This window comes from Hoplias malabaricus, chromosome 17 (assembly GCF_029633855.1).
Source record: "Hoplias malabaricus isolate fHopMal1 chromosome 17, fHopMal1.hap1, whole genome shotgun sequence".
NCBI lineage: Eukaryota > Metazoa > Chordata > Actinopteri > Characiformes > Erythrinidae > Hoplias > Hoplias malabaricus.
In genome coordinates this window covers 31,551,398-31,564,946 of record NC_089816.1, presented here as the reverse complement: position 1 = coordinate 31,564,946, position 13,549 = coordinate 31,551,398, and the positions used below count along the sequence as shown (strand labels likewise).

The 13,549-nt window shown below is 41.8% G+C and overlaps 1 protein-coding gene across 1 annotated transcript in view; it reads right to left on the bottom strand.

Moving 5' to 3' along the window:
* Positions 1-1,779: 1,779 nt before the first annotated feature.
* The window catches only part of dyrk4 (dual-specificity tyrosine-(Y)-phosphorylation regulated kinase 4), a 30,197-nt gene continuing 18,427 nt past the window's right edge, over positions 1,780-13,549 (bottom strand). The window contains exons 6-14 of the mRNA XM_066649591.1: positions 13,390-13,526; positions 11,657-11,797; positions 8,031-8,169; positions 7,546-7,627; positions 7,173-7,345; positions 5,670-5,730; positions 4,966-5,095; positions 4,639-4,805; positions 1,780-3,129 (exon numbers count right to left, since the gene is read on the bottom strand). Of these exons, the coding sequence (XP_066505688.1) occupies positions 2,825-3,129; positions 4,639-4,805; positions 4,966-5,095; positions 5,670-5,730; positions 7,173-7,345; positions 7,546-7,627; positions 8,031-8,169; positions 11,657-11,797; positions 13,390-13,526 (1,335 nt within the window). The 3' untranslated portion in view covers positions 1,780-2,824. The remainder of the gene's footprint in view (positions 3,130-4,638; positions 4,806-4,965; positions 5,096-5,669; positions 5,731-7,172; positions 7,346-7,545; positions 7,628-8,030; positions 8,170-11,656; positions 11,798-13,389; positions 13,527-13,549) is intronic.

The following is a 13,549-nucleotide window of genomic DNA, read 5'->3' as shown; positions in this document are numbered from 1 at the left end:
GTTTGTTGGATATTTGACACAAGGATGACTAAACCATACAAGGATGACTCAAAAGTACACAACGCAAAACCAAATACAGGATTCCGAGGTGTTGCAAAATGTTTATTTTCTCACAAAATTGAGGCAAAATGACTCCAGGTCTTGTCCGCAAATGAAAGCAAGTCTGAGCTAGAAGTTTATACAGATGTTATGATATATTTAATTATTGAATGAGTTTGTTTAAAAAAAACAAAAAAAACAAAACTACAGCCAGATGTGTTATAAGCATCCGGGGCTAAGACTACTGGCAGTGCTTGGCTTTAGTAAAACACCTGTCAAATACAGACATTATAAAGAGCATCTGTCACCTCTGGTGCTACAAATATAGACATTAAATGAAAAGAGACATTGATGGTTGTAAAAACCACTTCTTTCATTTGTAATACACAAACAATACATCAACAAGTAAAACCTTGTCTAATTTTACGTCACCTGATGGCATACACTTCTAGTGCATGGCAAAGAAAACATTAAGAATTTTAGAATTGTATATACAGAAAGAAAAAAAACTGTATGCTGACATTTTAGTATCAAAGCACTTTAGTACTAAACTAAACGATACATTGTACAACATGTTGCTTTCAGTGCATTACTGCTCCTCAGTGTCCTAACCATCACCACATCACACACAATGCCACCTTCATCCATCTATCCATCCATCCATTTTCCACCGCTTGCCACCTTCATTCACACCTGATATGGGGACACTTTATTTAAAGGCCGGCATAGAGCCTACATAACACAGTCATTAAGCGTTGCATAAGCCAATTATAAAGCTATACTTCATTAATTATGACCAGCTTCTTCTATTAGCCCTAATTACATTGTAAGGTACTTTACGAAGTACATGACATCGCTTTAACAAATGGATATTATAATGCATCAAACCCAAATAATGACAGTTTTGGGGCAGAGGTCTAGACTAATCCATTATATATCAGTTGTACTTCAGTTGACACACAAAAGTACAATATCAAATGACTGCAGACAAAGGAAACTTGCAAATAAAACGTTAAGGATTACTGTCAACACTCTTACATGGGAATGATTATTTTAACAGTGTTATGGCCCTTTAGGTAAAGGTCCTTCCTGTCTATACAATGTCATTTTTATTTAGGGTATTACTGATTTAAATGCTTTAAAACAATGTAAGATAGATGTACTTCTTTATTATTATGTTATACATATTTCAACACTTATGCAAGTATTACAAATAGGCATGTAGGCAGCCTTTAAATAAAGTGTTACCTAATACTGTAACAACTTTTATTGCCTGCTTTATTACCACCACCCATTATCTACACTTTCACCCTCATCACTGCAATCATGCCACTTCTGTATTAACACAACCAAGAGAGTCCTAACAATATGTTACTTTATAGATACGTTCAGGTCAACTATTACTTTATATTCTCCCTGTGTAGCAGCCTTCTCCCTGTAAAAGACAATATTGATTCACCCTCATAAAGGGAATGATAACTGAACATTAAACCAATGAGCAGAATCAGTACACAGAATCTACAGTAACACCCCATGACCATAACTCTGTGAGAAATAATCTCTTTGGCTCAGTCTCATTACACTACCTTGGCTAGTAGTGATTCCATCTTACAGCAAAACAAAACCTTAAAAAAGAAAATAAAAAAAGCAGAAAATGCTTCCAAAAACATAAAACACTATTTGAAACCATGCAGATGTATTGCACATTACAATTGCTTTGGTATTGAACTGGAACTCTATTAAAAATGTAGTGTAAAAATGTCCTATAAAGCATGGCTACCTCAGAAGAAGAGCTGTAGGAACTAAAGTCATTCATATACTAGAGTAATACTGTGTAAGGGAAGGACACTGGATGTTTAGTGTTTATAAGACGAAGAAGAAAGGAGCTACAGCAGTGACCTTTTAAAGAATATCACAAGATCCAAAAAGCTAGAAATGTTCTTATCTTGATCTGAAGGACTAAAATATTTAGGGTCCATTTCCTAGACAGGGATCAAGCTTAGTCCTAGACTACACAGGACTTTGAAATGAGATTTTCCTTTGAAAGGGCTGTCGGGACAAAATGATCCAAGTCAGGGTTTTTTTTTAAACATAATCTAAAAGTATCTTTTGGTCTTTATGTGTTATGAGTAAGTACTGAATTATTAAGTGTCCCATTGAAGACTCTCTAAGGAGAGTCAAGTACCTTTCGCCGCCCGACGTGGAAATGAACTGCATTCTACTGCAGGAAAAGGAATTTGACTGACACCAAAAGGACCAATCACAGATCTGCCATTTTGGCATAGTGTATAGAAGGAGACAGGGAGCCAATCAGACTTCAACGGACAGAATCCTGACAGTGAGGCCAACTTAACAAACTGAGAGTCTCTGTCAACTTGTGGGTTAGGGTTAGGATTGAGAATACTGATGTATGGACTTATAGAAATGGTCTAAAATAACTTCCCCTTTCCATTCATATCTCTGTTTTTGTCCCAGCAACATGGCGTTAATCCCTGCCTGGGAAACATACTCAGAATCTATGGTACTGACTTTACAATACTGACATCCAAAAAAGAGAGAGAGAAAAAAAAGAACAAAATAAGAAAACCTTAACACAAGTCACAGGTAAGAAATAAAAGCCAACGTTGACGTTTGATCTTTCAGACACAGCAAAATAAGGACAAGTCTGAGTGATGCAGATTTCAAGTTCTTATTCTCCACCCTGCATCACTCAAACACACCTTAAGACTTCGTTAAAGCCACAGGTCAGACCCAGGACTGATTGCCTGAACTGTGTGACGTCATGTTAAATGATAGGGGGCACCCCGTGGACCTCCAGTCCCTCAGAGTCTGTGCTCGACTGGGACTGAGACTGAGGTTTGATGACAATTTCCACAGAGCGCTCTTCACTGCCCGGGTTGCTGTCTTGGTTGCTGTCCGGTTTGCTGTCTGGAAGGCTGTCCGGTTGGCTGTCTTTACTCTCTTTACTGGACACATTCTGATCCACTCCTTCGCAGGCCTCCTCCTCAGCGGACGCTCCGATTGGCCGCAGACGCTCAAACGTCTCTATCTTTTCATCTTTGACCGAGTTGTCCTTCTTCACTCTTTCATCTGGAGGATAAAACAAGAAGAGGTTGGATAATTGTTGATACGTGGAACAATGGACGCAATTACAAAGCATCCTGCTCCTAGGTCACTGGAATTCTGTGGTGACTCTGAAGTGAACCAGACCTGGGTTTGTCAGTGGAGGGGAGATACTTTACTTTGATTTGAACTTATTTGTAGAGTCTTATTTTGTGGATCTAAGGCAGCGGTTCCCAAACTTTTTTTGTAGATGAGAATATGTCCCCACCTCCCCAATATTGACACATCTTTTACTTCCGAGCTCCACAGGAATTTATTTATAGATTCATACAAAACTGCAACTACTTATAAAAATAATAATAATAAATAAATTAAATAAAAACTAAAAACAATGTGATTGTTAAACACATTTGCTCCTAATTGCTTCCCTGCACAAATTATACAACTATAAAACAGCTTTCTGAGAGAAAAAGCCTAAAACCTGCACATTTGCTCTGTAACAATGACACATTTAATCCCCTCATCTCTTCAGTGAATGGTATGAGCTTGGAGATATGCCTCATAATATTTTATTGTTTTCCCTTTGGAAGTTATGGCTTGAGAAAACTCATCATCTGCTTCAGGTTTAGTTCTCACATATGTGTCCATCTTTTGCTGGCAGTGCTTAAACGTGTGTAACTCTGCACCCCCTAACCACTGATCTAAGGAAACTAAATACATCCCTACATTTGTCCTTCATCTGCACAGAAGATATTATCATAGACGGTGAAAAATGAATGGGAAAGTTTGTAACGCATTATGGTCTCTGTCTATGGCAGGGGCGCACAACTTATTTTTTTAATAACTTCACTTCATAATTTCAAACACACAAATGCAAGGTCCTGCCATTCAGTGAAAAATGTCCATTAGACTCTGATTCATTCATTCCTTCATTATCTGTAACCCTTATCCAATTCAGGGTCGCGGTGGGTCCAGAGCCTACCTGGAATCATTGGGCGCAAGGCGGGAACACACCCTGGAGGGGGCGCCAGTCCTTCACAGGGCAACACAGACACACATTCACTCACACACTCGGACACTTTTGAGTCACCAATCCACCTAACAACGTGTGTTTTTGGACTGTGGGAGGAAACCGGAGCACCCGGAGGAAACCCACGCGGACACAGGGAGAACACACCAACTCCTCACAGACAGTCACCCGGAGCGGGAATCGAACCCACAACCTCCAGGTCCCTGGAGCTGTGTGGCTGCGCCACGGTGCCGCCCCATTAGACTCTGATAAAACTTCAAATGGAAGAAAAACTCCTTTGTTTTGAGTATAAGTGTATGTGGATCTGCCATTGCATCGGCTTTTAGTTTTGGGTTTATAGGCCTCTCCCTATTCAGAGAGAAACAAGCCTGGTCTTGTACGAGTGGAAATAAATGTTTACATTTTTATTATTTTTAATAAAGACTTTGATATTATTTGCTCACAGTGTGGCATACCACGTTCTTAAAAGGGCTGTAAATAGAACAGTTGTAAACTCTGACCCTCACTGGTTCTGTTGGTGGTTGTTCTGCGGTATGTGTGCTCAAAGTTATTGTCAGGTTCTCCAGGCTTTCTCAGTGTTCGAGTTTTAGGGCGCAGCCTGTTGAGACGACCCTCGTGGATCCACTCGTGCTGCATACCCTCATCTGGGGTCATGCGCTTAGTGGGGTCCCACCTGCCACAGAAACAAAAACAAACACTATTATAACATGCCCTGCTTGGTGAGTTCAATAACACTTCAGTTCAATAACTTAATTACATATTTACACAACTTATCAATGGGAAACTTGCTTTACTAGCTGATTTATCTAGAATGTAATCTTGAGTACACATACACCAGACAGCGCTTTAGAAAGTCCATAAATAAAGCATCGTTTGTCTTCAGGACACTGGCAAGTTCCTTAGAGTTGGGTCTGCGTTTTTTCCCCTTGCTGTTAGTGATGTTCCTGGGGTTCCCTTTTGAATCTGAATAAACACACAACACGTTAACTTACTGTTATTCTTCAGCAGTACCAGAATATGGACTTTGGCATTATTATAGACTGTATGCCCAAATGTTTGTAGACACCTTTCAGCTAATTTAATGAGCATTAACTGTAGAACCAGACATTCAGCTGTGCACACACTTCTTGTAGTATTTCTATGAAAAGCATGGCCCAAAATGGGACGATACAGAGGAACATTCCAAGTGTTGGCAACTGGGGTATAAATATAGCATCACTGCACTGTATATGTTCATTGGAGTGATGGCGCACCATCCAATATCTTTGGGATGAGCTGCAGTGGCATTTGTGACTAAATAAAATGATTTAACACCAGTACCGTCAAATGCCATTCCATCAGATCCTTACAGACTTGTGCCAACAGCTGCTGTAAAAATGCATTCTCAGAAGAGTTGAAGCTGTTACTGGAACAAACGGGGAAAACTCCCTACTGATTCAGAAGAATTTCAGAAGAAATATCGGATGAGTTGATATCCACAAACATTTGGCCATGCAGTGTATAGCTGTTATTCTGATCATCAAGGAGGAAAACATACCAAAAAATAACCTTCTTCTGGACGCTGTCTGAATAAAGTCATTTGGAGGCATTCCCAGCACCTACAAACCAACAGCAGAAAAACAAACACAGGGTTAAATTCATGCTTTAGGTTTAAAGGAGAACTCATTCATTATCTGTAACCGCTTATCCAATTCAGCAGGGTCACGGTGGGTCCAGAGCCTACCTGGAATCTTTGGGCGCAAGGCGGGAATACACCCTGGAGGGGGCGCCAGTCCTTCACAGGGCAACACATACACACATTCACACACATACCTATGGTCGCCAAGCCACCTACCAACGTGTGTTTTTGGACTGTGGGAGGAAACCGGAGCACCCGGAGAAAACCCACGCGGACACAGGGAGAACACACCACACTCCTCACAGACAGTCACCCGGAGCGGGAATCAAACCCACAACCTCCAGGTCCCTGGAGCTGTGTGACTGCGACACCTACCTGCTGCACCACCGTGCCGCCCTTTAAAGGAGAACTCCTTCCACCAATTTGTTTCAAATGTTTGGTGTGAAATGCTTCATTTTGAAACAGATGTGAAATGTTCCCTTGGGTGATCTACGACTTATCATTTCACATCATACCTCATTGGGTGGCAGTTAAACAGACATTCAGAAAAATTGTAGAAAACCCTTTTAAAGAAACAAATTTTCCAGTGTCAGTATTTCATGTGAAATACTGTGTTGTGTTCTTAAAAAAGCTGGCAGTATAGAAAAAAGAAAGAAGTAAACTTGGTACAACAGTGGAAAGTAAAACAAAGTCCAAGAAGGGCTTGTATGAAGTACTTTCCCTCAGAGGTATATTAAATAATAATGAACAGACAAGATATTCAAGAGACAAAAGAAGATGATTAAATTACTCATTAGAGAAAGAAAATTATACCGATTCATACATTATCTGTAACCCTTATCCAGTTCAGGGTCGTGGTGAGTCCAGAGCCAACCTGGAATCATTGGGCGCAAGGCGGGAATACACCCTGGAGGGGGCGCCAGTCCTTCACAGGGCAACACACACACACACATTCACTCACACTCACACCTACGGACACTTTGGAGTCACCAATCCACCTACCAAAGTGTGTTTTTAGACTGTGGGAGGAAACCGGAGCACCCGGAGGAAACCCACGCAGACACAGGGAGAACACACCACACTCCTCACAGACAGTCACCCGGAGGAAACCCATGCAGACACAGGGAGAACACACCACACTCCTCACAGACAGTCACTCGGAGGAAACCCACGCAGACACAGGGAGAACACACCACACTCCTCACAGACAGTCACCCAGAGCCGGAATCGAACCCACAACCTCCAGGCTCCTGGAGCTGTGTGACACTACCTGCTGCACCTCCGTGCCGCCCAAATTATATTGATGATAATGAATAAAAATTAATGTACACATCTATACATATACATTCATATATATATATATATATATATATATATATATATAATTTCCCATCATATTAGTGAATAAGGAACAGAATTAACCTCCATGATGCAGGCGATCTGCTCAACCTCACTCTCTCCAGGGAACAGTGGGTAACCCGTGTAGAGCTCAGCCAGGATACAACCCAGACTCCACATGTCTATGGCCATGCTGTATGGATGACCCAGAATCACCTCCGGAGAGCGGTAGAAACGACTCTGGATGTACGTGTACACTAAAATGTACAGAAAAAAGAAAGCCATGAGCAAGCCCTAATTATGAGGCAGTAAGTGAAAATACAAACCCAAGAAAAGAATAAGTGAAGACAGAGATTAGGGCTGTTGTCTATGCAAGCAGAATAAATTAGTTGTTTAGGGTCTCTAGGGGCCGGTGAATTCTACATAGGTCAAGAGAGAGAAAGAGAAGAAAAATTACCTCTCTGCTGTTCATAGCAGCTTGATCCAAAGTCGACCACCTTGATATTCCCCTGACCTCGCTGAGACAGCAAAATGTTCTCCTTTAAAGCAAAGCAGAAGGTATTAAACACATGGTAGAGACTGGTTTTTGCATTTAATATCAGGCCTCTAGGTACACAGCCAATTAATTAGTCAAAATACAGAGGAAGTTAATCATAATAACAACTTAGCATCTTAGTATTTTATTATAATAACATACATTCTCATAGTAATTAATTCTCCAACAATAACGAGCTCACACACAATAGTAAATCATGATTAGGAGCTGCTAAATGATTAACATGAGACACTAAGTTACATTAACGGGATCTTTTTCATTCATATGAATTAATAAATAGCTTTATTATGTGTTTGTTTTCCATAGCTCTCTACTCTTCACATCTTAACACCCCACATCCACAGTTCAAGCTCTAGCCTGAGTGTGTGAGGGAGGAGACGATTTACCGGTTTGAGGTCACAGTGGATGATCTTCTCTCTGTGGAGCATCTGCAGGCACTTGAGCAGAGAGTGAGCGAAGCGGCGGATCAGCGCCAGACTAAAGCCCTGGAAGTTATTCTTCTTGATCAGTTCATACAGGTTTGCTCTGAAGTAGAAATGGAGAAGGGGGTGGATGAGAGGGTGTTCATTCAGGTATCGCCACCTAACAGAAGCATGACATACTTTATCTTTTCATCTTTAGCCCTGTCTGATTACTCACACTCACAACCTTGCATTCCTTATTTGTGCAAAGCTGTAGAACACTGAGCTTGTTGTATTTTCCATATTAAGTGCACACATGAGAGCCACCTTTGAGGATTTAATGTGCCCCTCCAAAATCAGGCTACAGAAGTAGGCTAATGTAGAGTTAGGAATCTTGGCCAGTGATTCCTCTGTGTAGTGAAATGTTCCTGCTAGAGCTGGGAATTGAACCCCAGAATATGGTTGTGCTCCACACTATGCTAAGCCCACAGTGCTATACTCCTTGCAAATACACATTAGATGACACTTAAAAAGCTGTATATCCATAATCCATTACGATCATGTGACATTTAGAAAACGGCTTGGAAAATGGAGAAAAGGATTCAGTGTTTATTGACAGTTTAATGGGCATATTCCAAGTGTTTCCCAATTCTGTTTTCAAGGTTCTTACAACTGAACACTTAGGCCCTATTGACTACCCCTCAGTGATGCCACACACCCTGCAGGCTTTAAAAGTGGGCTTAAGGACTTAAGGCAAGTATGCAACGTATCCTTCTACCTCTAGAGGGCAGCAGTATTCAATCAAAACCCTAAGCTCATTCTTTCCCTCTTGACTAGTCTCTGACACATGCCCATCTCCACACATCTTTAGCTCTTTGATCGATAGACGTGAAGTCCCTCTAAAGGCTGTGTTAATTGCGGTGTATTTTGATAAAGTGTCCTTTGAGAGCAATGGTCTGAGAGTTATCTTTGGCACCGAATGGGGGGCTTGTGAGAGCAGCTGTGAACAGCACCCACAGAGCCCAGTGAAACCAGAGCTTTCACACCATGAGCAGACCAAGAAAGAGATAGGGACCTAATCAAGGTATTAAGTAAAGGGTTTGGTAGCAGTAACCTGAGACGAGGGACAGACATCTGACTGTCTCCTAAAGGTCAGGGCGCCCGTGACGGTACGTTTCTCACAGTGCATCCTAATCGATCACTTTACTCCCAGAGCCTCCCAGACTCCTTATACAACTCTCACTTCACACTCTCAGCGTGGGTCAAAACCAGGCCAGTGTCTCAGGGGACCAGGGAACATTCCGTCAGCAGCGATCTGGGAGAATTTCTCTACCCACCAGGGCCTAGCTGTTTACAGGAAGGCGGCAATGAAAGCAGCCTGTACTGTAGCTGAGACTGATATCCAATATTTTAATGTACATATCTGCTGATGCTGATAATGCTGATACATACATATTCATGAGACTCTGCTTGTATTAGGTTTAAAGGGAAGTATAACATTAAGCACACTGAGCAGCAGGCTGCCCCTGCCCTGCTGCAGCTATCAGACAACTGTAGACTCCATTTATGCATCCATGCAAGATCAGCACGGGACATTCTTTTTTTATACATACATACATTTCTGTCCTTCTCTCAAGAATAAATACCATAACACTGCAGTAGCCATTTACTGATGTGGCTCTTCATCTGTAATTACCCAATGTATGTGGCTGTACCACTGTATATTCCGTTTACAGCCTATAATACATTCCTTATATAACTACATTTTATTGAATTATTTAATTTTAATTTGATTTATTTATTATTCGTAGTAATAATAATTATGTGCAATTTTTTGTCATTGTACAAATAAAGGTGTCTTCTGTATTTAACCCATCGATGGCAGTGAACTCACACACACACACACTAGTGAACTGCAGGCTGCAGCAGGAAGCCATCCCCAGTGGCCGGGGAGCATCTGAGGTTCAGTGCCTTGCTCAAGGGCACTTCAGTCATGGATGTTCCTGCCTTTCCAGGAAAATGAACCGGCAGTTTTCAGGTAGCGAGCCCAGTTCTCTAACCATTAGGCCAAGGCTGCCCCCATTTGGCTTATATCTTGTGTTTAATTTATTTAACCTGCTATAACACACTGATTTTTCTTTGGGGAATAGTAAAGTTTTATGTTATCTTAACATTAACTCATATAATATCACAAATGCAGTAATATTAATACAATTCAGACACCACAGTGTGTCTTGCAGTTGTGTGTAAATGTTTGTGCACCAATGGTAAAACATTTAGGTGGTTATCTAAGTGAAAACAAGCCTACAGCCTGTGCATAGAACACACTTCTGCACATTTTAATACACAGTTAAAGAATACTGGGCTAAAGCCAAATACAGGGAAATAAATGTAATTGGAAATGCTATGGCACATTTCATAAGTTGTGCTTTACTATATTCTGATGTCTTAAAATCAGAAAAGAAAAAGAAAGATGAATGATACACACAGGTGTGATTTATCAGACTGTGCTGTTTAATATATCATTCATTCATTCATTCATTCATTCATTATCTGTAATCAGTTCAGCGTCGCGGTGAGTCCAGAGCCTACCTGGAATCATTGGGCGCAAGGCGGGAATACACCCTGGAGGGGGCACCAGTCCTTCACAGGGCAACACACACTCACACCTATGGACACTTTTGAGTCGGCAATCCACCTACCAACGTGTGTTTTTGGACTGTGGGAGGAAACCCACGCAGACACAGGGAGAACACACCACACTCCTCACAGACAGTCACCCGGAGGAAACCCACGCAGACACAGGGAGAACACACCACACTCCTCACAGACAGTCACCCGGAGGAAACCCACGCAGACACAGGGAGAACACACCAACTCCTCACAGACAGTCACCCAGAGGAAACCCACGCAGACACAGGGAGAACACACCACACTCCTCACAGACAGTCACCCGGAGGCAACCCACGCAGACACAGGGAGAACACACCAACTCCTCACAGACAGTCACCCGGAGGAAACCCACACAGACACAGAGAGAACACACAACACTCCTCACAGACAGTCACCCGGAGGAACCCAACGCAGACACAGGGAGAACACACCACAATCCTCACAGACAGGCGGGAATCGAACCCACAACTTCCAGGTCCCTGGAGCTGTGTGACTGTGACACTACCTGCTGCGCCACCGTGCCGCCCTGTTTAATATATCTATTAGGAAAATTAGTAAAGCTCCCCTCTCCTTGTTGAATTGAAAGTAGTCTAATATTTATGGTACACAATTAAAACCACTGTTATACCATTTGAAGGTAAATTTACACTGTTTTTACCTTTGATGAATAAACTACTGTTAGAGTTACTTCTTTCTGGCAGCGCACACTTTGACTTATTCACTGAGTATCTTAAGCAAACCAAATATGTTAAGATAAGATAACAGATAAGAACTAATAATACATAGAGTCCCTCGCTGATTGCACTTGCTGAGCCGCTGACTCCCTCTGTGTCTGTGGTGTCTTGTATCTCAGTGAAAAGGTCTAAACTGCATTATCCAGGACTCTGAGATCCTTTAACCATCAGCAGTTAACCTACAGGGTACAGGGCTGTGCTCACCCCAACAGCTCGAAGGAAATACAGAGATGATTGCGGAAGTAGAAATAATCCTTCATGTGGATGACGTTGTGGCAGTTGTCGCGGTCTCTCCTCCTCACAGCGTCCAGAATCTTCAGCTCAACCAGAGCCTGCTGATGGAACCTGCAGATAAATAGAGGAAACAGTGTACATTAACCTCAGTGCCTTCATTTATTACTTTCTCAAATCACCAAATCACACAGGTTTAAGCCCCTGGTGATGCCTCGGCCATTTGAGTGTGGGAGACAGTACAATTGGCCTCGCTTTGTATGTGGGCAAAATTCCACTTATCTCTATCATTCGCCCCTTCTCTCTCTCACACAGTTGACATTCACTTCAAAGCACACTGAGCTCTCCAGTGGTGTTACACTAGCAGCAGTTTGAAAAGAAATAGTGGCTGGATTAACGTATTTTGTAAACACTGTGTTTGCATTCACACTCTCAGGTTGGTGGCACGGTGAGTAATTAGGGGGAGTATAAGATACTGGGGTGGAATTGCTGACATAAATGCATATCAACTTCAGTAATTATGTAGTAACAATATTCTGCAATGTCACATCCAGGGTGCGTTCCCGCCTTGTGCCCAGTGATTCCAGGTAGGCGCCGGACCCACCACAGCCCTGAACTAGATAATCGGTTACAGACAAAGAATTAATAAATGAATATACTGCAATGAAATCACTGAAGTTAACCCTTGGTTGTATTTACATTAACATTTTGATGCACAATAATATTACAGAATATCTTGAATGTATTTTCTCAATCAACTTAATGCTCTGTATCACTTGGTTTGAAGCCACATATTTGATATTAGTTTTATATTAAAAAAAAAACTACATCTGTGACACGAATTGAAAGTTTCAGAAACGTTAGAATACTTTCCTGTTCCTGATTTGTTTTTCACTTGTTGAGAAATAACTCGCCTGCGCTAAAATACTTCTCAAGGTAGATTTGAAAGCTGAAATGAGGCTATGTGTAAAAAAGCCCTTCAGTAGTTACATAAGCTAAACTGAGAACAACTTTTGAGCTTATTTAAAGCCCAAGTTCAAAGCCTCAGTCTTAAGCCCAGTGATAAGTCCAGGGCAGGCCCTCTGCACTAAGCTCTCATTTTGTTTGCTGCATTATTGAAAGGCTGTAAAGCTGAGGCTTCTGAATCAATCACAGGGTGTGTGGTGTGTCTGAGGAGCAGGTCACTTGAGCGTGGATGGGAAAGGAGATACGGTCTGATGCCTTTTAACACTTCTCTGGGTTTCACACTGACCTCTGACTCAGTCATGTACAGATCAGATGGTCACATTCTGACCAGCTCCGCTCCAAACAAGCGAGAGAATGAAACGCTCAACTGATTATAAGAGAAATATGGGAAAAGTCCAGTTTACACTTTGTCCTTTTATCTCAATTCAGTGTTCAAGTCTGAATATCAATCAGTCAATACTGTTCTGTATCTGCTTCTGCTTGTTCATGTTTGTGGGGGGTCTGGACACTCCCTTGAATCTTGGGGCACAAGACAGGAACACACCCTGGACCGGGCATCACACACACACACAGCCAATTCACCCCAAAGGTTTTCCACTGTGTGTTGTTGTGACAGTGACAGTTTGTAGTTAATTCTTCAAGGTTCCACTCAGAGTTTGATAATCATGTTATAACACTCTACATCCTCTCCGGTTTGAGGTGGGGGCGCTCTTAAAGAAGACGCTGTTTTTGAGATATACCTTTTCTTATTGCGGATGATCTTGATGGCCACCATTTCGTTCGTCTTGTGATCCAGGCATTTGAGGACCTGCCCGAAGGAGCCCTTCCCAATCACTTCCAGGACCTCATAACGATAGGCAATGTGGTCATGTACAACCTGCAAACAGATCATATTTGGAA